Here is a 25,215-nt window from a genome sequence, read left to right on the forward strand (position 1 = left end):
GACAGAATTTTTTTTAAAAATGTCAGTCTGGTTTTTGTTGTTATAAGAGAACACCTGAGGTTGAGGAATTTATTTTTTATTAGGGGGGTTATTTGCTCATGGATCTAGAAGCCTAAAATCAGGCATTGGCATCTGATGAGGGACTCCTTTTGTTCCACACATGGAAGAAGATACAGATGACTGTGAAAGACAGTCACATGGCAAACCAGACCAAGAGGAAATACCAAGCTCACTCCATTCCAATTCAATCTTGCAAGACCTAATCTTGTCTCAAAATAACCCTGTCTCTTGAAAAAAGCAATCTAGCCAGGTATAGTGGTTCATATGTGTAATTCCAGCCCTCAGGAAGCTGAGATAGAGCTATATCCAGCATCCTTTTTATTTATTTTGAGACACAGGCTCACTAAATTGCCCAGGCTAGGCTTGAACTTGCCATTGCTCAGTCTGTTCTCTCAGTAGCTGGGATTAGAGGTTAATATGTATTAAGTAGTAAGGGGGCACAATAATTATGTAGTGGAGAAACTGAGCAACACCTTAACCAGATACTGAAAACTAGTATCATTGACTGGGAACCACCGCCTGTGAGCTGAAGCCCACTACAGCAAACTCTATCTAGCTATGCAGCCGTGGAACTTTGCTCTGAATCTGGCAGGACCCTACCTTGCATCCCCAACCAGTATAGGACCTTTGGGTCTTCACTTGGGTCCTGGCTAGTCACTGCCCAGAGAACCCCACGTAGCCCAGAGCTGCCACACATTGAGCGGTACGAGTTGAAGCTTTCCATAGCAAACTCCACCTAGCCATGCAGCCTTCCTATGCTACTTGGAACCTGGTAGGGCCCCACCCAGAGACCCCAAGAAGTCAGGGAGCTTTGGTGTGCCACGTGGTGAGAGCTGAAGGCTTTCTCAGTGTACTCCACAAACCAGTCAGCCTTAGTACACCACTCAGAGCCTGGGAGGGGCCTGCCCAATGACCTCAGGCAGCCAGGGAGCTTTGGTGAGCCAAGTGGGGTGTGCTGAAGGTCCCCCCAATGCACACACTCCCACCTAGGGAGCCTTTGGGTACCACTAGGGACCGGTAAGGACAGCCTAACAGCCCCAACTCAACTGGGAAAACTTCCTGCAGTACAGACAGACATCCTCAACCCAAGAAGCAACTGAGACCTCACATTTGGCTTCCCCAGGGGAATACAGGAAAATGACAAAATGAAAGAGCAAAATGTAATCTTAAACCTCTAGCCCATCCCAAAAAAGCCTAGGCGACATGAACATAGAAAAAAGTGTAAGCCATACATCTGAAACTTCTGAAATGATACCAACTGAAGTAAAGAAGCAACTCCATGAAGCTGTAAAGGAACTCAGATCATAAATAATCTTCCAGGTAAAAGAAGAAATGATAAACATAATAAAAGAAATGCTGGGGCTGGGGATTTAGCTCAGCGGCATAAGCACCTGCCTTTCAAGCAGGTGGTCGTGAGTTCAATCCTTGGTACCGATAAAAATGAAAAAGACAAAAAAAGAAAGAAATGCTGGATACATCTAAAGAACATATAGTTAAAAAATTTATGAGCACTGCAAAAAGATGGAACACTGTAAGAAGCACTAGAATACATGAAACAGATTCAAGGAGATATCCAGAAAATCAGAAATTCCATGGCAAAACCACCTGAATGAATGTGAAGACTTTCATACCTAGAAGACAAGATCGCAGCTAGTGAACAAGAAAAAAAGATCTTTTTAAAATAACGAGGAATCAGGAAATAACTATTCAATAATGACAAGATGATACAAAGAAAAACAATATAAGATTGATAGGTACAACAAAAAGGCAAAATGATATCATAAGACTATTTACAGAAGTAATAGCAGAAAATTCCCAAACACGGGAAAGGAAACTGATACACAGATAAGTGAAGCATATAGACAAAATCAATCTATATCCAGACATATAATAAACAACATCCCAGAAATTCAATATAAGAACAGAATATTAAAAGCTGTTAAAGAGACAGATTACCTATAAAGGAAAGCCCATCAGAATCACAGGACACTTCTCAACACAAACAATGAAGTCAAGAAGACATGAAGTATTTCAAATCCTAAAGGAAAACAACTTCCAACCCAGATTGATGTACCCTGCAAAACTGTTCTTCAAATTGATCGAGAAATAAACGTACTTCCACAACAAAGAACAGGTGAAGAACTTCATGACCACCAAACCAACCCCGCAAAGAATGCCAAAAGATATGCTAGATAAACATAAAAATAACTACAACTCCAAGAACACCAACAGAAAAAAGCCACTAAGCCAGGCAGACAATTAAACAGAGCGGAAAGGTGAAGAACCAACAGCAGAAAAATAACGACAAAAATGAGCCAATATATATCAGTTATAACCGTTAATGTAAATGGCCTCAATTCACCAAAACTAGTATCACCTGGGGATGTACCTCAAGTGGTAGTACACTTGCCTAGCAATACATAAGGCCTGGGTTCAATATCCAGCATCACAAATAATAATAACAACAACAACAACAACCACCACCACCTGTGAAGGAAAAAAAAACATCATGAATCTCCCAATGTGATCATCTCTAAGTATGATTATCTCTAAAGGATACAACATCCCCTAGCAATAATTTTTCCAAGAATGTAAAATCTCAATCCAATCACAAGGAAACTAAAGATAACATGAGTCACTCTATAGTTTAAAAAAAAAAAAGTAGGAAAATATCATAGTTTGAACGTATCCTCCATGGCAGTATTAGAAAGCAGGACCTAATTAGGTCATGAAGAGTTTGCCTTAATGGACTTACATAATGGCTGCCTGAGTGGGTTCACTGTGGGGAAAGTGAGTTGTTATACAGTTTGGCCCTCTTCTTTCTCCCTCACTCTTGCTTCCATGTGCACCATGACATGACATCACACACAAGAAGGTCCTCACCAGATATGAGCCTTTGATCCTGGACTTCCCAGCCTCTGGAACCATAAGAAATAGGTTTCTCCTTGTTATAAATTACCGAATTTGGGGTACCGCGCTACAGCAACACAAAACAGGCTAACAATTTGAAGACAAAACAGTCTTCAAAACTGTCATAAAATACAAGTAAATACTGTAAAAGTGTTACAGATTAAAAGTCACATTACAACTAAATATAATGTCTATGTCATGACTTGTACTTAAGATCTCCCCTCAAAGCCTCACATGGTCAGAAGGGGAATTTCTCAAAGGTAGGTGGATCTACAGTGTGTGACACTGAGACTAAGTATGTGATGCTGGGATTAAGGGTGGGTGATTACTAAATTAGTCCACTGATTGGTTTGGCATAGTCTGGGTATGGATAACAGGAAGGCCCACCCTGGTGTGAGTGCTACCTATCCTGTGGGAAGAATATAAGAGACAGAGAGAGGATTGTTCTAATTACTTACTGCTGGCTGCTCTCTGCCTACCCTGTTTGCCATGGACTGCCATGCCTCCACTGTGATGTCCCTTTGTCATGCCACCTTGCCTTGGAGCCAGGCAAATATGGACTGACACCTCTACAAACTATAAGCAAAATAAACCTTTCCTTCTTTGAGTGTCAAGTATTTTTGTCTCAGCAATAAGAAAAATAACCAAGACAGTCTATTACTTTTTTTTTTTTTTGAGAGTCTCACTATATGGTTCAGACTGGCCTTGAACTCACTATGTAACCCAGGTTGACCCTGAACATGCAATGATCTTCCTGCTCCAGCTTTTAGAGTTCTGAAATTACAGGCATGTGCCACCATGCCCAGTATAAATTTATGAAGTTAACAACTATATTCTAAGAAAATAGTCTTATATTGCAATGAAGTATTAAGGGCTGATCCTAAAATGGCTCAAAAAATACAAAAAGAGAGCAAGTGAAAACAAGAGAATGAGAAAGGAGGAAGAAAGAAGAGATAAGAAAAGAAAGTGAGCAAATAATAAAGCAAATAGGGCAAAATTTTAACAGTAGGTGAATCTGAATAAAAATATAAAAATGTTCTTTGCATTAATTTTGCAACATTTTATAAGCTTCAAATTACTTCTAAACAAGTAAAATACATTTATTCAGCTATTTTTGTACTATCCAATACAGTGCCCTAGCTATGAGGCTTCTGACCCACTGATATATAGTGAACACAAAAATGAACCATTACTATAAAATATACACATTTCAAAGATTTAATGCAAAAGAATAAAATATCTCAATAAATTTTATATTGACTGGATGTAGAAATATTTTAAACATATTGGGTAATTGAAATAATATTTTTACAACTAACTTTACTTTCTCCTTTTTACTTTTTTAAAATATGACTACTGGAAATCTGAACTTCCATGCATGACTCATGTTTACATTGGACAGAGCTGAACTAGACAGTCAAGCAAAACCAGTGTTGGGCTTCACAGGACTCTGCAAATTTCTCAATTTCATATTGCTGTAAGAACAACTCTATCTCTAAAAACCACTTGAGTTTAAGTAACTTAAAGATAGAGAGGGTGTCTATCCACTGCTATATTCCCAGTGTTTAGTATTATACTGGTATCAAGTGTTACAAATAGTTGTTAAAAGACACTATACTTAAGAAAGAAGGGAGATCAGAAACAATGAACTCATTCCCATTTCTCAATCTTTGCTTGCACAACTCTCTCCTGCCATGAAACTTTTTCTCTTCCTCTCTGAATCCTCACATTCTTCAAAACCCCATCTCTGGCCAGTTTCCCTCAAGGTTACTCCCCACTGGCAGTGATTCATTCCAACTCCTTCTCCTCTGCAGTGTAGTCTTCCCTGTAGGGAGAGTTTCCTCCAGAACTTCACATATAAGCTCCTTGAGCAGAACTTGGGTCTCCTTACTTAAGCGGTCTCTTTCACAGCAACTAGCAGAGTATTAGCCATACCAGTCAGCTAAGCAATGGGGGAGGAAGGGGTGTACGGTGCCAAGATAAGGGAAAGGATTTAAAGCCACAAAAATTTGACTGTAGTCTCCAGTAGTCTTTGACATATACCAACCACACTGTCTTAGATAAATCACTTAATGGATAAATCACCATCTTTCTACTTGATTTTGAAACTTTCTACTTCACTTTTAAAATCAGACCAACCTGATGAACATAAAAGAAAGCCTTCTCTTTCTGTAATTCTGGAATAATTGAATCCTGTCTTTAGTTATGTGCTTATATTCACTAGTAAAAGCAAATTTAACATACGACTCTTAAATTATAAGAAACAAAAGTCAAAGTTCACAAACCAGCCAAGATACTAAATATTGACCACTTTTCTGGCCATTAAGCATTTTAAATTCAAGTTTTTCTTCAAGAACTATTAAGCAAAATATTCTATCCACATATACTGGAGCTATCTCAATACAATTATTGTTTTCCCAGATCTCAAGTCTCAAGAGTGGCATCTTTCTAATGAAGAAGAGAGGGAAGAATGGATGAGAGGAAGGAAGGACAAACAAGAGAAACAAAAACCAAATTTCTGTAAAGTACCCTGAAAATTTATTGGCAATGTTCAGACTCTGCATTATAATATAAATGTATTATCCTTCTACTTTCAAAAATATTATTTAGCCAGGTGTGATGATCACACCTGTAATCTCAGCACCTGGGAGGCTGAAGCAGGAGATCCCTGTGAGTTTGAGGGCAGCCTGGGTTACATGCAGAGTTCAAGGCCAGCCTGTCTCAAAAAATCAATCAATAAATAAATAATACATTATTCTAAAGACACTATTAAAATGAGAAGATAATCTGAAAACAAAATGTTAAAAAAAATAACTTTAAAGCATGGAGACCATTTCAAACAACCATTTAAATCAGCAATTATAGTTTTAACCTGTATTTTAATACCAATGCTGAGAAATAAGGTTATCAAGAAAGGTACATTAAATTGGTTAAATACTTGTTAGTATGGTGTTGAACTACTAACCTAAATTAAAAACGGTAAAATAGTACTAATTAAATGTAAAATACTTGGAGTATATATGAGCTATAGAGTTAAGAGAATACATATTTAGATTCTAAACTAATGATGCAAAACACATTAAATGGTAAAATACTTGTTAGTATACGCTACCCATAGAGTTAGTAAAATATATATTCTAATTTCTAAGCTAGTAAAGCAAACCACAAGATCTCTAAGACTTTTAACAAACTGTGCCCATTAAATGCTGAGCATTAACACTGACTCATCACAAGATAAAAGTCAAAGCCCTTCAAAAGGACTCTAGATCTTATCCTAATTAAGTCTCTAGCTACCAGGGCAGTCTCATTTCCCACAAATCTCTGGATATCATCTCACTTCCTAAATTTAAGTGCTCACCCTCCTAATACTACCTGCCCCTTTTATGACTCCATACCTTTGCCATTTACTGTTCCTTCACCTGCCCTGCCCTTCCTTCTTTGGCTGTAAATACATCCTCCCCATGAAGAATTCCTGATTTCATCTACACTCTCCCACTACGTGCCTCCCAGGGCACTTTTCGCTCTGCTACCAGGTATTATAATTAAGCTTGAATGTCCACTTCCCCACCCAGGCTGTGAGTTCCAAATGGGAGGACCCTAGACCTTACTGAGCTGTTTCCCAGTCCTTACCATAATGCCTGGCATTTACTAAACTCAATGTTTAAATATACTGAATAGAAGAAAGTTAATGCAGAGAAACACTTTCCTGTTAAAGAATGCATATATTTAATGCAAGGGTTCTCAACTATGAGCAATTTTGTCCCAAGGAGACAGCCGGTGATAGTTTTAGTTGTCACAGTAGGGAGGAAGAGATTTGAGTGACTGCAACTAGCAATGCTCAGGGCAGCTCCAACAACAAATTATCTGGTCACAAGCAACAATGCCAAAATTAAACTCAGTCATCAACTTATTACTTATACGATGATTCAATAACACATCTGAGCAATAATCACAATAAATTCCGACTTAGTAGTTTCACCTGAAACTTTAACAGTGATATGGATGCACTAGCACTAAAAATAACCTCTGTATCCTCAGTGCTTAACTTTAAATCAAAGGTCCTAGAATGCATCCTGTATTTCTCAAAAACTGTAACTACCAGAAGCTATAATATTTTCTTAAACTTTAAAGCAAACCACAGGCAAAGTAAGTTTCACTTGTGGAACTATGACACAGTCTGAGACATGAGGTAATCAGTTCCTTAGGTCTGATAAAAGAAGGATCGCAAGTAAATCAGGCACAGATGTCTTTACTGTTTAACAAAGGAACTGAAGGAGACAGTAGAAGGCATGCCCTTCCTTCTGCCAAATCACTGCTTATCGGGATTTTGAAAAACTAAGAAAACACTGTGGGGGAAAAAACTCAAACCTTGTCACAAGGGTTCAGATCAGGAGCTGTTTCTCCCCTTAGAAATGACAAGTTCCACATGACTTTAACATGAGAAAAACGCTGCACATTAACTCGCAGCAGGGCGTGGGGCCATTGAGCACTCTGGGAAATTGAGGCCAGAGGATCCCAAGTTCGAGCCCGGCCTGAACAGTTTAAAAGGTGTTGAGGACCTAACTCTCTGTGAAGGCCCTGAATCTTGGATCTGTAGCGCTGCAAAATAGAGTTCACTAACTCTTAACAGGCTACGAGAGTTTACGTTATCCTAGGAACTGATTCCTAAACAACACACCCCCTGCTTTCCAGTGCTTTCTAGTTCTAAGATTTTTCCAGATTCCGGATTAGCAACAGTACTAGCAGAAACCAAAGAGGCACATGCCATTTGATAACACTTAATGAAGGTAGACTCACTCACGCATAGCTAAAATAAGGTCCTGGGGCTCAGAAGGGGAAAACGCACTTTTAATTTAAGAAAAAAAGAAAGTTTCCAGCGGTGACAGCAGCTCCCTTCTCAGCTGACTTTCCGGTACGTGTCAGCCCCACGGCGGGCCCATGCCAGGCGGCTCCCGCCCTCGGCGCTGTCCAGGGCCACGCGTGCAGGTGCGCGGGGCCGGGCCGGACCGGGGCCAGACCGGGGCCGAGCCGGACCGGGCCCGGAGGAGGTGTGCAGCCCGCGGGGTCCTGGCTGGGGCGCCGCCTTCGCACGCCCGCTCGCGGAGCGGGAGGCCGCGCGGGCGCCACACCCTCTGGCCCCGGCCACAGCCCCGCGCAGTCACCGGGTGCCTGCGCCGGACGACCAGGCCTCAGCCCGGCTGCGGGGCCTACAGCAGGAAGGCGCCGCCCTCCGCCCTGAGGCCCGCCGCCCCGCGCCGCTCTCGCTCACGTGTCGCCGGACGACGGCTTCACCCTTACCCTCTGCAAAATCCTCCTCAACATGGCTCACGCCGCCGGCGCCGCCGCCGCCCAGACGCTCGGGACCCCGTGCGGGCTCCTCACTGCTCGCGGGCCCGGGGGGCACAGGGCAGCAAGTCGGGCGAGGCTGTGGCGGCGGCCGCGAAGGGTGCCCCGACTTTCCCACAGGCGGTGAGACGGAGAGAGCGCGAGCGCGACGGCGACGCGGTAGCCTGCGAGCGCCCGCCCGCCGGGCCGCCCCCGTAACTGACAGCGGGGCGGGCCCGCCCGCGGCCGCCGAGGGGCGGAGCCGAGGACGCCCCGCCCCCTCAGGCCTGTCCACCGCGGGGGGGCGGGGCAAAAGGGGCCGTCCCCGAGTCTGCGGCCAATCGGAAGCGGCAATGGCGTGGGCGGCTGCGTGACCGACAGACGACGGGACGCTGGCTCGGCGGCTCCTTCCGGCGATCTGGGGACGCCGGGCCGCGGAGCTCACGCCCGGGCTCCGTCAGAAGGCCGCGCCCGCGTGCTGCTGGCGTTCTCGCCTCCGGGGCCGGGGAGCCTTGGGGTCCTGGGTGTTGGCGGGAGGAGGGGGCGCCTACGTGTTGCTCCCGGCGGCGGCGATTCAGCCCGTTTTTAAAATCTGTCAGTGCGCCCCTTCCTGTGGCCGCTCCGGTTTGCCTGGGGACACCGCAGGGAGCTCGAGCCAGATCCAGATTTGTGCAGTGACAGCTCAGCCTAAGCCCACAAGGGAGGGAAACGCAGAGCTACGTCCTTAGTTGGGCTGCGGGGCTGCCTCTGCTTTTCCAAACCCTTCCGCCTTCCTGCTTCTCAACACCACCACAGGCAGTAAAGAACCGGGCAAAGGGACGAGCAGGAGCTGGAATCTGAATTGGCAGAAGTTTGGGGTTGTCCTTTTGGACCGTGATAATGTTACCGGGCTGGTGTCGTTAACGTGTGGCATTTTCCGAAGCCCATGCTTAGCCTCTTAGGAGGAATGTGAAGCCCTATTCTTTTAATAGATATATCAGTAAACCGTCATGAATGCCTGTGTTTTACAGATTCAGAAAAAAAGATCGCAGATTATCACGTGTCCAAACAAGACTTGGAACTGACCTCGAGGCAGAAGGTAACTGTTTAAACTTGAAAATCAAAGCTCGTGTGCCCTCCCATTTTGCCAAGAGACTGACCTTTCACCCTGGGCTGGAAGGGCTCGGGGAGAAGGCTTCATGTTGCTGAAATAAGGAAGGAGAAGGAATAACGGGATTAACCTTCCCCAGGCTGGTCGAAGCACACACGGAAGTCTATGAAGTTTATTAGAAAAATACGCTGAACACTTGTGGCAGACTGTTATTTTCAAATGAGTTAATGTGAAAGTATTTTCTAAACTGTAAAAGATTATATAATATGTATTTCTATCCCACGTATATGTTATGTTTTTACTCGACATTCGCCTCTGTACTGCCCACAACTAATACATTAATTGTTATTGATAAGGCACTTACAGAGCAAACCCTTTTCCATCTTCTTAGACACAAGCTTTATTTTCAGGCAATATGAGACACAGTCTCAATGACACAGGATGATAAAAGTGGATTGTTTTGTTTTTGAGAATTTACTTTAAAGCTCTTTATTAGTGGCATGCGCCATGCCCCTCTTCCTGGAATTCTTACATAGAGTCTTTTCATTAATATAGTAGGCTCTACTGCTTATTTAGACAGGTTGTTCAGAAATCTTTGTACTCCCCTGCAGTTTATAATTCCATCACTGGACTGGAGAACTTAATTACTCCTAAAGAAAATAAGCAGTGGTAGAGACATAATCATGTAAGAATGCCCTTCACTAATCTTAAACATAGCAATCGTGCTTGTCCTAGTCATTTGTGACCGCTAATTCCTCCTCATTCACCTCACCTTTAAATTAACATTCCCACAATCATGGCTTCTTTGACCCCCACCAAGACCTCCAATCCACAGATTCTTTTACTTTCTTTAAATCAGTTCCCACCTGCATACTTCAAAACCCCCTCTTGAAATGCATGAGCTAACTTGAAGTTTCCCCTTGTAGACATGCTTGATTCTCCACTTACATTTTTCACCTAGCATAGTCTGAGACTGCTGTGCTACACAGGAGCAGCTGCTTATCACTAGAGATGCGCATGTATAACAGGGCTATGGAGCTCCTTTCACATGTACAGCTGCAAAACTCAGGTCCTTGACATGCACGAAAGAGGAAGAATAGAAAGGAAGTGGGGAATGGAAGACACGGGAAAGAAAGGGAGAGAGAAAGAAGGAAAGGAAAGAGGGAGGAAAGAAGGGAGGGAGAAAAAGACAAGTTTCTGACAAGCTTTTTGGTTGTACAATAATTAGTTAAGTCTTCCAAAGCATATGGACCCTTTTGCTCAGAGTGCAGTGATTTAAAATGTACTTACTTTCTTTGACTTTTCTTCCCACCAAAAGATAGAATCTAATTCCCCTCCCCTTGAAAGTGGGCAGGACTTAGTGGCCTGTTTCAAATGACTAGAATGTGGTGGAGCTGACAGGGCATGACTTTTGAAACCAGCATAGAGCTGTTTAACAAAAATGCGTGGAATGTTTTAATATCTCAGTATGCCTCCCAAAATGTCTTTTTTGGAAAATCACGTGCAATAAATAAATTTCATTAGTTCCTTATTGTGACTGTAAAGAGATACACAATTTTAAGTAAAAGTAGCTTTTTTTATTAATGTTATTTGTATTGACAAAATACTTACATGTTTGTCAGGTAATGTGATGATTTCAAGTCCATGTCATGGGTAATGATCAAATCAAGGATACTCATTGTTTCTTTATGACGTACACTCAAAATCCACCCTTCTATTTTGAGATATACAATACATTCTCATGAACTCTGTTTACCCTGATGTGCTGTAGAACTCCAGAATGTATTCTTCCTGTGTACCTTTATGACTATACCTGTTGACCAACCACCCTCTTCTTCCTCCCCTCATCTGTCATCTCTATAGTTCTATTCTAAAATTTTAATAGACCAATTGTTTTTTTTTTAGATTGCAAAGATTGTGGCCACATGGTGTTTATTTGTCTAGACCTGCACACTTTTTAAGACGGTATGTTTCTGTTAGCTGGGTGTGGTGGTACAGGTCTGTAATCCCAGCACTCTGGAAAACTGAGGCAGGAGGATCACAAGTAGATGCTTGGCTTGCACAAGGTAGCAACTTAGTGAGACCTTGTTTCAAGATAAAAAATAGAAAAGGTGTTGAAGGTGTTGCTCAGTAGGAAGGCCCTGAGTTCAAGCCCCGATATCAAAAATAAATTAATAAGAATGTATCTATCTCTTGTTTCCCTTTCTTAATATTAAAAAGTTAACTGCTCTGCCCAATTATGTGATTGAGAGAAAGACTCTAGTCTGGTTCTCAACATATAACATAACAAAAGGAAGTCACGCCCAATTGTGTAGAAAGTTTAGATCTACATCTCCTACTTCCTTACGCTATATCATATCATATATAAATGGGTGAAGTCTCCAATGTCGAGGTCCTCTCTATAATAGAACCTTACAATTTCCCTTGCTGCAGTCAACCCAGTTGCAGCAACAAGAAGGCCAATCTGGAAAAACACAGTGGCAGGATTTACAGTGGTACAGTAAAGCAGGCGCTAAAACACATACAGCGGCCCCCTGGACCATCCGGTCGTCCGTCAGAGTCATTCAACTTTGAACAGACTTTGCAGCATGCACCCAGAAGAGTGACGGCTATCACTGATTTTAATGATTTTGGCTAAGCAAGATGGGCTACACCCGGGCTTAGAATTACTATAATCATCTATCACCCCACATTTGCAAAGGATTTTCAGTCACAGTGATTTTTGTTGGCCTGTTATCTATTTGCTGGTGATCTCCAAGGCCAGCATAGATCTCTTCTGAATATTAAACCTGACTCTTCAACAGTCTGTATTGAGCGAATCCATTTAGATCTCTCAGGTTCAGTGCAAAACGTCTCATCTTGAAGTAGAATGCATCATCTCCCCTCTCTGTACACCATTCCTTCCCTTTCCTACAAACTTCTAGGATGCTATCCAAGCGGCTGCCACCACCACGCCCAAATCAGAAATCTGAAGACCGGCTTTATCTGTTCACTTTTTGCTTCTACTCATATCCAAGTAATGAGCCCATCTGATAAATTCTATCTCACTACACTCCATTTTTTGTACCACTTCTTTTTAACCCAGATGACTAACTCTCCTCTCTCCTTTTGATCTCACATCCCTCCAACTCATTCTCCACTTTGTAATCAAAATAATCTGGCTGAGCCAGACCTGGTGGTGTGTGCCTATAATGCTAGCACTAGCGAGACTGAGGCAGGAAGATTGCTGTGAGTTGAGGGCCACCCTGGCCTACGGGGTAAGTTCAAAGCCAGCCTAGACTGCAGAGTAAGACCCTGTCTCCAAACAAAATAAGATCAAAAAAAGAATATATGTTGTTAAAGCACAAATCTGATCTTCACTACTCTGCTTAAAATTCTCTCCGAGCTCCCTATTTCCAGGACACACACCCAAACTCCTTATTGTGATGTTTCAAGGATTCCGTGTGCTCTTATCCCAGATATGGTCCTATTCTCATTTCTTGACATTATTTCTTTACACTGTGCACGTCAGGCATGCTGAATTACCACAGTGTTCTGAACTCATCGCAGTCTCTCCCTCACCCTGAACCATTATATATGAGAGGGGTGATCAGATAGTATAGTGAATGTTAAAATAAAAAAGAACTAATCACAGTAAAAGATGCATTGCCGAGAATGGTGGGGCAAGCAGGTTCAAAGCGAGGGAGGATAAAGCAAGAGGAATTAATGACAATGTACTTTCATTGTAATAATTATTTAAATATTCACCTAATTCTTTGATCACCCTTTGCTGATAAAACATTTACAGAAATTTCTGTCTAATGAAAATGTTATGGTGTGTCCTGGTCTGCCTTATTCGTGGGAAGTGATACTGTGTGATTTGTGCTCTTCCCCTTAGTCAATTTCAGGACCCCTCCACAGTCTAACTAAAGACACAAAGGACGACTCCGGAACTGTTTCAGAAAGTAGCCAGAACAATGGCTAAGTACATTCTAGCTGAGGGAAACTGTTTTGAGAAGGATTATTGGCAATGTATCTTTACTGTCATCCTTAAAAATTGTTACTCATCCTATTTTTGATCATACCACATATGCCATTTCCATATGCTGGAGCATTCCTGCATTCAGCCTCTCTTTACCAGGCTAAGTGTTACTCATCCCCAAGCCTTCCAGTCCCAAGCTAAGCTACATGGTCTAGGTACACTTACATTAGCTACTCAACCCTATTATAAAATAGAAAAGGCCTTGGATCACAGACACAAAACATTGACCACACAAGGAGTTCGTCACTGTGGTTCAACATGCAACCGCCTCTTCCTCTTCATCCAAAAGCGTCCTCCCAGCAGTGTTTGATGGCAAATATTATCCTTCAAGTTTGAATCTCATGTAATTTTGTCTTTAAAGAACGAAGGCACTGGTGCCATTTTTGCAGCCATGAGAATTTTAAGGCCCATTATAAATTAGTGAAATGGCCATTCAATCTATAAAACTGGACACAGCGAGACTGCCAAGAGAAGACCTTAGTTTCAGCATGCTGACAAAAACTCAGGTTTTGAGCCTACAAAATTAAGACTCCCAAGACTGCACTGTAGTAAATTTTCCAATGTCAGTGAACTTCCTGAAGGCTCTTGATAGCCAGCCAGCTGGCCCTCACAGGTGACATAATTAGAATGATGAGCTGCACAGAACTTAGAGCCACAGCATTTGCATCCCTCCTAGTGAGTGGAAACTCAGCAGTGGGAGACACCAGAATCCGTCTAGTTCAAACAGTATATTGCGTACAGCCAGGGATTACTTAAAATAACCTGAAATTTTAAATTAGTATATTGTAGTTAGGGCTCAAATACTCAAATGACCTTTGTAAAATGCTGATCTGAAAGTGTCTTGCCAGCGCACAGCCCAGAGGATGGAGATGATAATACATTTAAGGTACCATGGTTATTTTTAATAGTTAAATTATTGTTTTGTACAAAGATATTCTGGGTGAAAGAACCCCTCCCCCCTTTTCTGTATCTATTATACTAAGAGTGAGAGTTTTGTTTATTAAAGGAGAAAACTCTACTTTATAACGCATGCTAATAATCCCTTTTTTTATTTTTCTGTGATGGCACAAACCTGTTAAGCCCAGCACTCAGGAGGATGAGGCAGGAGGAGCGCCCAGCCTGAAGTGAGTTCGAGCCCAGCCTGAAGTGCATGGTGAGACCTTGTCTCAAAAAGAGAAAAAAGAAAAAAAAATCCCTTTTTATGTTAGCACTTCTAAATGATATTAAAAGAAAATTAATATCAACATTAGGAAGATAGCCTGGGGATTTAGCTCACTGGCATAAGTGCCTGCCTGGAAAGTGCACAGTTGTGAGTTTGATCCCTGGTACAAAAAAAAGACATTAAGAAGATAACAAAAATAACACTATACACAATTTAAAACCTTGTCAGTATAATGCTTATTTGGCTAAAATGAAATAAAAGCAGAGTTTATTGACGGATTTGGGGAAACAATTATATGATCATTCCCTTCGCTAAATAAAAATTTAAAAACATCCTTGAGAAAGTACATCTTTTCTTGTTTTTCTTCCCTGTGCCTCTTTCCCAGGCTCTGGGGCAGTGTGGTGTTCCAGAAAGATGCCTGACCTGCCCATTTTATTTGAAATACACAAGAAACTGCACAGTGTGTGCGGGTTGGTTGTTCAGTTCTTTGTTTTGGTTTTTTAGACAAAGTCTCACTCTATAGTTCAGGCTGTCCTTGAACTCATGGCAATGATCTTGTCTCAGTGTTGGGATCGCAGGCATGCACTAGACATGGTGTAACATGAAGCAGTAAGAAGAAATGCTAGTGGATAATTTAGATTTGTGATAGGTAAAGTAGGAGGGGAAAGTATTTAAATCCTCTTTTACTGTGTGGTGTCATGTATAACCAACATACTGGAGCAATGAGAAAGACAGAAAGAGACAGAGACAGAGAAAGAGAGGAGGGAGGTGCTGGACATGCTGAGCTGCATCCTCGTCCAACCCATACAACTGAAAGGAAGCAAATAACTATTTTGTTCCTCCATATTGACAAACTGGCCTAATTTAAAGTACTGTGAGCTAGAATAGAAAAAAAAAAATGGACCATTGTATCTTTTCCACTGACTTGGAAAGCTAAAGAGCCTTGGAAAGTTCTGGTCATTTTTAAAGACGTAAGACATTTGGCTCTACTGAGTCATTTTTCAAGCCTGCATAGTAGTTACAGACCTTATTAGAAAATTGGCTCGAATGAATGTGCTAACAGTTTAAAGGGAACCACGTCTATTTTTGTTATGTTTCAGTTTGTTATATTTTTAAACTGCCAGCATGGTTTTTCTATTTGGAGAATTATTAGTTACTACAGCTTGGGATAAGTACAAATCCTCTAAATAAATGCTTGCCAGATGTTTCCTTTGTGTTATAACTTGCATAGTCCAGTGATCATTTATCTTACTATGTTTCTTTTTTCAAACAAGAGAAATACCATTCGTTATGTAGCTTTGACTGGACAATAAAATTTTCCATAGTTGTAAAATGTTCTGTAGTTCAGTAAGATAAACATAAAATACAGAATTATTTTAATGTGAAAGTAAAACTGTTCAATGTTGAGAAACATTATCCTAGGGAATGCTGCAAACATTAGCTGTTTCTTTGTATTTTGAGACAGGATATAATTCAGGCAGGCCTTGAACTCACTATGTAGTTCACACAGTGGCCTCAGATTCCCAGCAATCCTGCCTCAGCCTCCCAAGTGCTAGAATTACAGGTGTGCACCACCATGCCTGACTTGATATGATTTTTAAAGTAGTTTAGACAATGGTAGGTGTTTGCAATGGTTACTTTCTTGCTGCATACCTTTACATACTGTAATTTTTGCCTGCTAAAGTAAGATAACTAAATAGAGACCTTGTAGCTCAGATTCATTGCACACTTGGTACCACTGTTCTAAACTGTTTACTTATCTATCAGTCTTACATTATTTGTTATTCCTCACAACAGTCCCATGAGATAGAAAGCACAGATTTGGAAGTAGTAAATAACTTGCTGGAACCAAAAAATGATTGAGCCAAGATTTGAAAGCAGGCGGCCTGATTTCAGAGCTTGTCCTGTTAAGAATTTCAAATCTATGGGGCTGGGGATTTAGCTCAGCGGCAAAAGCGCCTGCCTTGCAAGCAGGCAGTCGTGAGTTCGATCCCTGGTACCGATAAAAACGACAAAAACGAAAAAGACAAAAAAAAAAAAACAAGTAAGAATTTCAAATCTATGAATATCTAACGTGCTACTTATGCAAGTATTATTTTGTGAGGTTGCTTTATTTACTTATTTACCTGTATATTTTTAAAACATTTCCAGTTTTCATCACATATAACTGTGTGGTTTCATAATCTCCATTCCTAATGCATTCATTAACATTAGATTGTTCAATCAGTTCATAAGCCGAGCACAGTGGCACACTCCTGTGATCTCAAACTCAGGAGGCTGAGGCAGGAGGATTGCTCTAAGGAATGGCAGGAGGCAAAGGCCAGCAGAGAGTACCAGGTCAGTGTGAAGGCACCATGGCATAGAATTTACTCTGCCTGGGGGCAGGCAGACAGAGGGTGAAAAGATTGTCTGTGGGGAGCAAAGAGAAGCAGGCTTTTTGATAGGGCTCAAGAGGCAAGGGACACTAGGTGGGAAGATCTTAGTAAACATCTGTCTTAGTTACTTTTTGCTCATCGCTGAGACAAAATACCTGAAGCACATACTGAGTACTCAAAAATATGTCTGGAAACGAGAAATGGGTCAAAATAAAGAAGGCTGTAGTTCACCGTGGCTTTAAAAACACAAATCATTTCTTTGAGAAATGGGCACAGTGTAAAGAGGACAAACTCAAAGTAAATGAAAAGAATCAGTTGCCTGAAGGACAGTCACACTCTAGTATCAGAATCTCCTGTCCCTCCCTTGCTGGAGAGATCAATAGTGTAAGAGGAATTAATGGGACATCAATTAAGGTTCTATTAGGAAGTCAGGATGATGCCACTGAAATAGGAAGCACAAAGAGAATCTGCTGAGTTATTGCCACCTGTGTTTCTGAAGGACCAGGGTCTTTCAGAAACATCCGCCAGCTGTCTGGGACCCTGCCAGAGCCTGAGCAGAGAGGCCATCAGCTGAAGGACATATGGACCCTGTAGAGATACCGCGTGAACACTGCATAGATTGGGTCCTAACAAGTATGTAGTCTCCGTTAGAGTATTCTGGCGCAATGGAGAAGCAAAAGTACAAAATGAACAGTTTTATTGAGTTGAGGACAACCCACGGTGGCTGGGCATCTCCTTCACCCAGGTACAGAGAGGCATAGTTGTAGAACCTCTGATTGAAGTGGCACATGGGGTGGATATTGAAGACGTGTGAGGAACCCACTGGAATTCTCTGTGCATGCAAACAGGCTGGGGAGTTGCGATTAGGGCTGAAGAGGAAGCAGGAAGTGGTAAGCATTCCTGCTTTGGCCTTCCACCACATTAGACTCCAGCCATAACTGTACAGTGATTTATACTAGGGCAAAACTCTTTCAGTCTCCAACAGGGGAGAGATTACATTGCCTACACAAAGGTAAAGGCTCCCTTCTAAGTCTCTTAAAAGGCCTTCTACAGAGAACCCTTGTGGGTATCCTACTCAGAATCCCTCCCAGCTAATGATGGCTTTACTTCCTTGCTTTTGTCTCTTTTATTTTCTTGTCTTTATAGCTTTTTGGAACATCACTCTGGCCTTCTGATGACATAACTAGGAGCTTGACAAGGATTCCAGAAGAAGGTAAGAGAAATCTTTGTTTTCCTATGCCCTTTCCTTTGGCTTTACAGCTTTCTGTTAAAACAATATCAAGACCCCATTGACTAATTAGTCAACCTGGCAATTAACCCGCTGCTGATCTTGATCTCTCAAGGGATGGGTTTCACTGATGTGGGCCGAGCCAATGTTGATCCCTGTCTAACTAACATGCATGGAGGGAGCTCCAGTACCAGTCTTGTCTCAGATTTCCTTCCTGATTTCATCCTTCTGTTGGCAAGAAAGTGATCTCCATCCTTGTGCTCTTAGCTCTCTGTGGCTGGCACTCCTTAGACATATTGCTTCTTTAACTTGGTACAAGCACTAGAGGGAACAGACCATTTCTTTTTTTTTTTTTTTTTTTTTTATCTTTTTGAGACATAGTTTCACTATGCAGTTCAGGCTAGCCTTGAACTTACTTTGTAGCCCAGGATGACCTTGAATTTGCAGAGATCCTCCTGCCTCGACCTCTCGATTGTGGAATTACACTGCATACTGCCCTGTTAAAACACCTTTTTCTATCATGACTTCCATTCTTGGCAAGTCATACCAAAAAGTAAGAAGGATTCTACATCTTTTTGTCTCATCTTAATTGTCTGGTTACGCTCTTGTGGGCCAGGGTCAGATAGATAAAAGCCATTAATGTTTCAACCTTTTCAAAAAACTCCCATAAAATGATGACTAGGTCGTGGGACAGAGCATTTTAGGCTCACCAGGCTCAAGACAACTCCCATGCATCATCAAGGTTTATATTTTATGTCCATGCAACAGAACAGTAAAATGTCCTTGTCATCATGTTTCTCTGAACTCTGAATGGTTTGCCCTGATTGCTTCTGAGCTCTGAGAGTTTTTCATTTATCTCCCTTCTGAGCCACATTCTTCCTGTCAAATTCCTCGTCTTCCAACACTGTCACCTGTCAAATTGATCTCTAAGCTTCCTAAATGTCAGATAACTGGTGACTTTAAATAAGACCACAGCTTTCATTTCTAAGGTCAATAGGGAAAATGACTCTTGAGTGGTATGCAGTCCTGACAGATAGCACAGTTGGGATCAACTCCTCTCTAGAGATACCAGGCTTGGCAGACTTCAGGAAGTTAACAAGAGCCCACTGGGACAAACCTTGGCTGATAAATTAAATTTTAGATTTCAATTTGTTAGTGTCTTTTTTTCTTTCCCAATTGACATTCTTAAAATATTTCTTGTACATTGGCATAATTCTTAAACTACAGTTACAGGGTTAACTTGCTCTTCTACTGCTTTCTGCTTGGGCTAAGACAAGGATGCTACTTGAAGCCACTTAGAGGTCTGTTGGTCAGCCAGCCCTAATTAAAGGTAAATACCTGTACACTCACTCTAGAGCAAAAGGAAAAAACTATACTCAGGGCTGGGGATTTAGCTCAGCAGTATAAGCGCCTGCCTGGCAAGCAAAAGATCATGAGTTTGATCCCAGGTACAAAAAAAAAATTTTTTTAAAGTATACTTAGAACATTTTAAAATCGAAACAACTGCTAGACTCATTACAGAAAGGAATGAGTAATATGAAAAATACATTTAAAAGTTGTAAACATATAATTTTTGTAGGGGAAGATTTTATATGATAAAATCTCCTACCAAGATAAGGAAAAAAGGGTATTGGCAAAACTAAAAGGTTCAAGTGTGTCAAGAAAGGTTTATGTAGGATAAAATTTATTTTTAAAATGTCTGGTTGTTTTAAGATTTTTACTCTTATTGGTTTAGTTGAGCCTGGTCTGTTATGTTCCTTCTGAACCTCCTTGTTGCTCAGAGGTGGCCACAGGGCTGTAACACTGACTCTCAAATCTACAGTCAGGCTGAACGTGGAGGCTCGTACCTGTAATCCCAACCTTCAGGAGAATGAGGCAGGAGGATTGCCATGGGTTTGAGGCAAGCTTGGGCTACATAAGCAAGTTCAAGGCCAGCCTGTAGTACACAGTGAAGCCTTTTCTCAAAAAAAAAACAGAAATCTTCAATCACTGCTCCCCAGGTCCCAAGTCCCTTCTATAGTCTGACTGTCAGCAGTGGGCCTTCTTTATTGCCTCCTGTGCTGGGGATGCAAACACAAGGGATACTGACACTGAGTGAAATGTCCTGTCTTCTTAGCTGGAGGTGATGTAAGGGTGCACATCCTAGAAACAGCCTGACATGCAGATGACCACCTAGGTCTAGTTGAAAGCTCTGGTTTGGTTCAGGTTTGATGGTAAATGTAGTTCTAAAAACATAAACATGTTACATAGCTGTATGCCTAGCTTCATAGGTGCCAGGACTGTCTCACCTTAGACTTGACTGGCCTTTGGCACATAACAGAGGGTTTTAAAAACCTTGATTTTCAATTTTACTTACAGAGGTATTTCAGTTCTTCTTGATAAAGGGAATCCAACTTTTGACCACAAACAAAGGACTTCATGGACACAAGAGAAGGCAAAATGTGTGTTGATTAAAATGACTGCTCTGGGGGCTGGGGATTTAGCTCAGCGGCATAAGCACCTGCCTTGCAAGCAAGCAGTCATGAGTTCGATCCCCAGTACTGATAAAAAGGAAAAAGACCAAAAAAAAAAAAAAAAATGACTGCTCTGATAGCTCACCCCATCTTGATCCCAGTTTGTAGGTGCTAGCACCTAGGATCTCATAGTGGCTAAGTGATGCCTTGGTGGGCAGTACTTCAACTGAGAAAATAAGAGATCCTTTTTCTCCCTCTGATGTTTTTCAAAAAAATAAAAACAAAGAGAAAGAAAATAAAAGAAAAGAAAAAAATCTTGGTCTCAGGTCTCATCACTCCTTAAAAACTAGGACTACTAGCACCCCTCAGAAACTAGGACTCCTTTGACTCTCAGACCCCTCAAAATCACCACTAACTTTTTGCACCCACACTGGCACTCTATCCAGAGACAAAATGAGAAGAGGGCCTCAACCCCAGTTCTACAATTAGAAAAATAGTCCCTTAAAACATCTCTAATTCTCTAACCCTAATGGCACAGGGCTCTTCCTGGGCTTCTTAGATTCTGTGTCTATACTGTCTCCTTCCAGTATATATGGGACTACAATGAAAAAGGTACAAGCTCCTCACTGAGAACAAACTAATGGTGTCTACAAATACTCTCTCTTAGCTGGGGACTTAGATCAGTGTTGTAAGCGCCTGCCTGGCAAGCGTACAGTCATGAGTTCAATCCCTGGTACCAAAAACAGATAAACTCGAAAACCTCTCCTATTTCTCCTTTTGTTTAAAAAATACTATAGCTGTATGAAAACATTTGATCTATGTTAAACTAAAGGACTCCAAAAATTGTACCCAGGATTATCTCTCTCCCAATATTTGGGCCTTGTACTCAATAAGACCTTGTCTTCCTGTTTTCTCTTTTCACTTTTATCTCCCAAAACATTACATGTTCAACCCCCCCCCCCACCATCAAAGCCTTCCCTCTGTACACAAATGACAGGTTTTCTGGGGCCAAACCTTCCTCCATAAGCCCATGGACACCCTGGGACCCCAGTATCTCCCCCACCTTTAAGTTTGCCCAGGTACAGTGCAAAACCACTGTCTCTCTCTCTCAGAAGAACTGACCTCTATTTCCTCTGTAGGAAACTCTTACATCATATTTACCCTTTCTCATAGAAAGGAGGATGTACTGTCACCAGCAACTCCCTGACATTAGATTCTTTAGCTAATCTACCTCCCCAACATCTAAACCCATCTCTAATCTGGCTCCTTCCCAGAAAAGTCACTCAGTCTAGATTCAAGAGGTCCCTCCTTAAATCCTTATGGGGGGAGCCTGGACTCTTACAGGAAACTTTATACAGTACTGACACTCTTGCTGCTCCTCTGCATTCTCCTCGGATCACTCAGTCTCTTTGTTTGCTTTGTTTCCTCTCAACTAGAGGCTATTAAATTTCTGATGGCCATGCAGTCAGAACCCACCAGGGAGATCCCACCTGACTTCTATCACAGGACCTGTACTTTTAAATATTATACTCCTGCAGTGTTTTAATGTGAAAGATTGATAACGTTTGACATTCTAGGAACTAGAACAATTCTGTATGTTTAAAGTATTATAAAGAGATAATAAATGTGAATGTAAGAAAAATAGTTCCAAATTACTTGCCAAAGGGTTAGCAAAACACTTTCAGTTCTGCAGAGCTGATTTCCAACTTAGTATACTGATTTCCAACTTTAATATAACAAGACAAACTATAACATAACAGTCATTTAAAATGGAAAGGAAATCTGATTAGGTTAATACTGTCACTTACTTGTTGCTTTGCTAAATGGCTTGGGCTGGGTGCTTTGCTAAATGTTTACACCCATATCTTATTAAGTTTTGACTGTAACAATAGGAAGCATTGCCATTATGTTCACTTAGCAGAAAATGGGGTTTGTAAGAATTGAGTGACCTGTCTAAGGTCACACAGCAGACAAAAGATGTACCCAGCATTTTACTAGGTTAACTTCATTACATTCTCAGCAGTGAGAAGAGTCTTACAGCTATGAAAAATGTTCAGTCCGGTCTAAATAAAACTTTATTTTCTTACCCAATTCAAACTGCCTGTGCTCTGCTCCCTGATTTGTCCCTCTCCTACTACAGCTGGCAAACAGGGACAAGAACAGAGGACATGGAACATGGTCAGACATTTTATTCCCTTTCTTGGTCAATCTCTGCTGTTTCTTTGCTCCATGTGAGACAGGTTAGGGTGGGGGGAAACCAGCTGAGCAATGGGGCAGGACCTGTGGATCAGGGACACTCAGATCACAGGCCCAGAATACAATTCCCAAAGGCTGCACCTGGGGTCAATCAGAAAGTCCTGTCTTCAGTTCTTCATTTATATCTGGCTTGAAACTGAGCAGACCATTGATAGGACAGTTTAGGTTTGATGTCAGGCCAATGAGCTTCTGACAGGACAGTGGTCCCCAATGCTTTATTTGCAGAGGAGAAAAGTAATCTAGGACAAGGGGGTGTAAAAACTCCTGGCGTTTAACCCTGTGGCTGCTGGAAGACTTTTCTCACTGGCCTGCTCTGACTCTGAAGAATGTATATCTTTTTTGCCCTCAGTAAATGTAAATCCTCACTCACTACCTTTTTTAGGTATCTTATCCAGTTCTTTGCTCAGGACACCAAAAATCTGAAGAGAGTTTCTCTGGGACCCAAGAGGCCCGAAACACATGGCAGACATTGCACACCCTTGCCTGGCCGATTGGTGGAAGGATAACTCATTCCTATGGCAGACTTCCCTCCTTGCCTTCATGCAAGGGGTGGCTTTAGGCTGCCCTGGTCTGAAGATTTTCTAGACCCTTCAAGCTGCAGTGAGACCCTTGTCAGGTTCACCCCAAAACTCACTTGCCTTCTACCTCTATAGTAACACAGGCAGCAATCTTACACATCCCTCCAGCCCCGTAAGCATCTGGCCATGGAGTAAAGCCCAGCATCCTTTCAGGCTCGCGCCCCAAGTTTACTAACTGCTTCCTTTCACTTGTCCTGGTCCCTTGTGGAAAAGGGAAGGGATGCTACCATGCTTCCTCTTCTTGCGAAGGGTCCCTGGAGATGCCTCCGCCTTGATGAATCTCTGGCCTTACCCGTGATAGGCTGTTGGGAGTGATGGTTGCTGGTCAGAAAAATGAGCTCTACAGACGTTGAGTCCCTCTTTAAAATGTGGGGCAGCTTCTCACCCATCGGTGCCACGGCTAGATTTATTCTAAAACGTTAGATAACAGGAACATCCTAATCTAGATCCATACAAAAATTTTTAAGATTTATTCTTTAAAAAGTAGTGTTGCTAATATATAGGATTTTTTGTGTATTTTAAAATGAATAATTTGGAGAAATTCACATTTAAATACTCGCTGGACATTTTTTTTTTCTTGTATTAGCAGAGTTAAGTAAACATCACACACAACAGCTAACAAATTCTTGTCTCATTCCTTCAAGAAGGCTGGAGTGGGCTATCAAATACTACCTCTAACAGAAGTAAGAATGAAAATATTTCTAAAAACAGCAGAAGATAAGGAGACAGAAATATATCAACTAAATTATTTACAAATCAATGGAAAAATGAAGATACCATCTTCTTTAGCATTTCAGTATTTGAATTTAGATCTGTCTACTTGTTTATTTCCCATGTTTTATTGACTACAGCCTGTTCCATTGTAATTGATGTGTGGAAGTCTGCGTATATTTTTTAATTAATGGACTTAATTACAATTGCTGGGTAGAGAACCACATAGTCAATACCTCAGTAAACTAGAATTAGAAAATGAAAAGAAGGCCTCCTGACTCATGAAGAAGTCACCAGAGAACATTTTTATTTTGCTCCCAGATAAAGTAGGAGCAAATAATAAACTAAAAACTGCCTGGTGATGAATCAGTATCTATGTTTAAGTGTGAAGGGGGAAAATACCTCTACTGTTGCTTCGAGATGAGCTAAAATAGACTTTTAAAGTGAGCTGGATGCTTCTGAGTATGTACGATAACGAATCGACTAACTCATGGTAAACTTTCTCTAGACAGAGCTGGTCAAGTGTGCCTCCATCTAAGTGTTGCAATTCAAAATATGTGCACCTCGCAGAGCTCCAGCCTCACACTAGGACAGATACTTGTGGGGGAAAAGAAGGGAGGGAGAAATGGAAAAAGGAAAGGGAGGAGGAAGAAGTGGAAAGGAAGAAAAGGAAATTGTTTTTTATTACTTCATCAGCTGAGTAAATTGGCTAATGATCTTTTCATGGTGTGGTTAAAATGTTGATTTTAAGGGTAATTATGCAAACGAAGTAAAAGTAAGAGTTTAATAAAAACCACAGAATGGTAATAATTGAAAGATGAAAACATAATGTGAATTTGAAAAAGAAATGTTGAGCAGTTAAGGTTTTGTGTTACTGTTTTTTTTTTAAACTCTGGCAGCGTTAATTAACCTGGTAGTATTCCAGAATAGCAAGCTCTTGATTGTTCTTTCAGAAATCCCATTTTCCGAGCCATTTGAATTTAATTACAAATGTAGTTAAACACAATGACACACTAATTAATAGAAAGCAGACTTTCTTCCATGAA

General features: G+C 41.4%; 1 protein-coding gene and 1 long non-coding RNA gene across 16 annotated transcripts in view; one reads left to right on the plus strand and one right to left on the minus strand.

Annotated features, from left to right (window-relative positions):
- The window catches only part of Eea1 (early endosome antigen 1), a 131,242-nt gene extending 122,803 nt beyond the window's left edge, over positions 1-8,439 (minus strand). For 2 of the 4 annotated variants that reach the window (XM_063255293.1, XM_063255291.1), the window contains exon 1: positions 8,269-8,439. In XM_063255293.1, the coding sequence (XP_063111363.1) occupies positions 8,269-8,292 (24 nt within the window). In that variant the 5' untranslated portion in view covers positions 8,293-8,439. Of the gene's footprint in view, positions 1-2,943; positions 3,004-8,268 lie in introns of those variants that run through there. The other 2 variants (XM_063255292.1, XM_063255290.1) reach the window with 1 other exon arrangement.
- Positions 8,440-8,676: 237 nt separating this feature from the next.
- LOC106028925 (uncharacterized) lies at positions 8,677-24,377 on the plus strand. 12 transcript variants are annotated; one of them, XR_010049413.1, is made up of 4 exons: positions 8,677-14,559; positions 18,090-18,156; positions 19,399-19,501; positions 20,530-24,377. It is a non-coding gene; the product is annotated as an uncharacterized LOC106028925 (long non-coding RNA). The 12 variants fall into 12 exon arrangements; XR_010049418.1 differs by having other exon boundaries at positions 8,677-11,350; positions 14,487-14,559; positions 19,399-24,377; XR_010049421.1 differs by having other exon boundaries at positions 8,677-11,350; positions 14,487-14,530; positions 19,399-24,377.
- The last annotated feature ends 838 nt before the right edge of the window (positions 24,378-25,215 follow it).

This window comes from Cavia porcellus, unplaced genomic scaffold (assembly GCF_034190915.1).
Source record: "Cavia porcellus strain 051 isolate PalLab524CR breed Dunkin Hartley unplaced genomic scaffold, mCavPor4.1 scaffold_8, whole genome shotgun sequence".
Classification (NCBI taxonomy): Eukaryota; Metazoa; Chordata; class Mammalia; order Rodentia; family Caviidae; genus Cavia; species Cavia porcellus.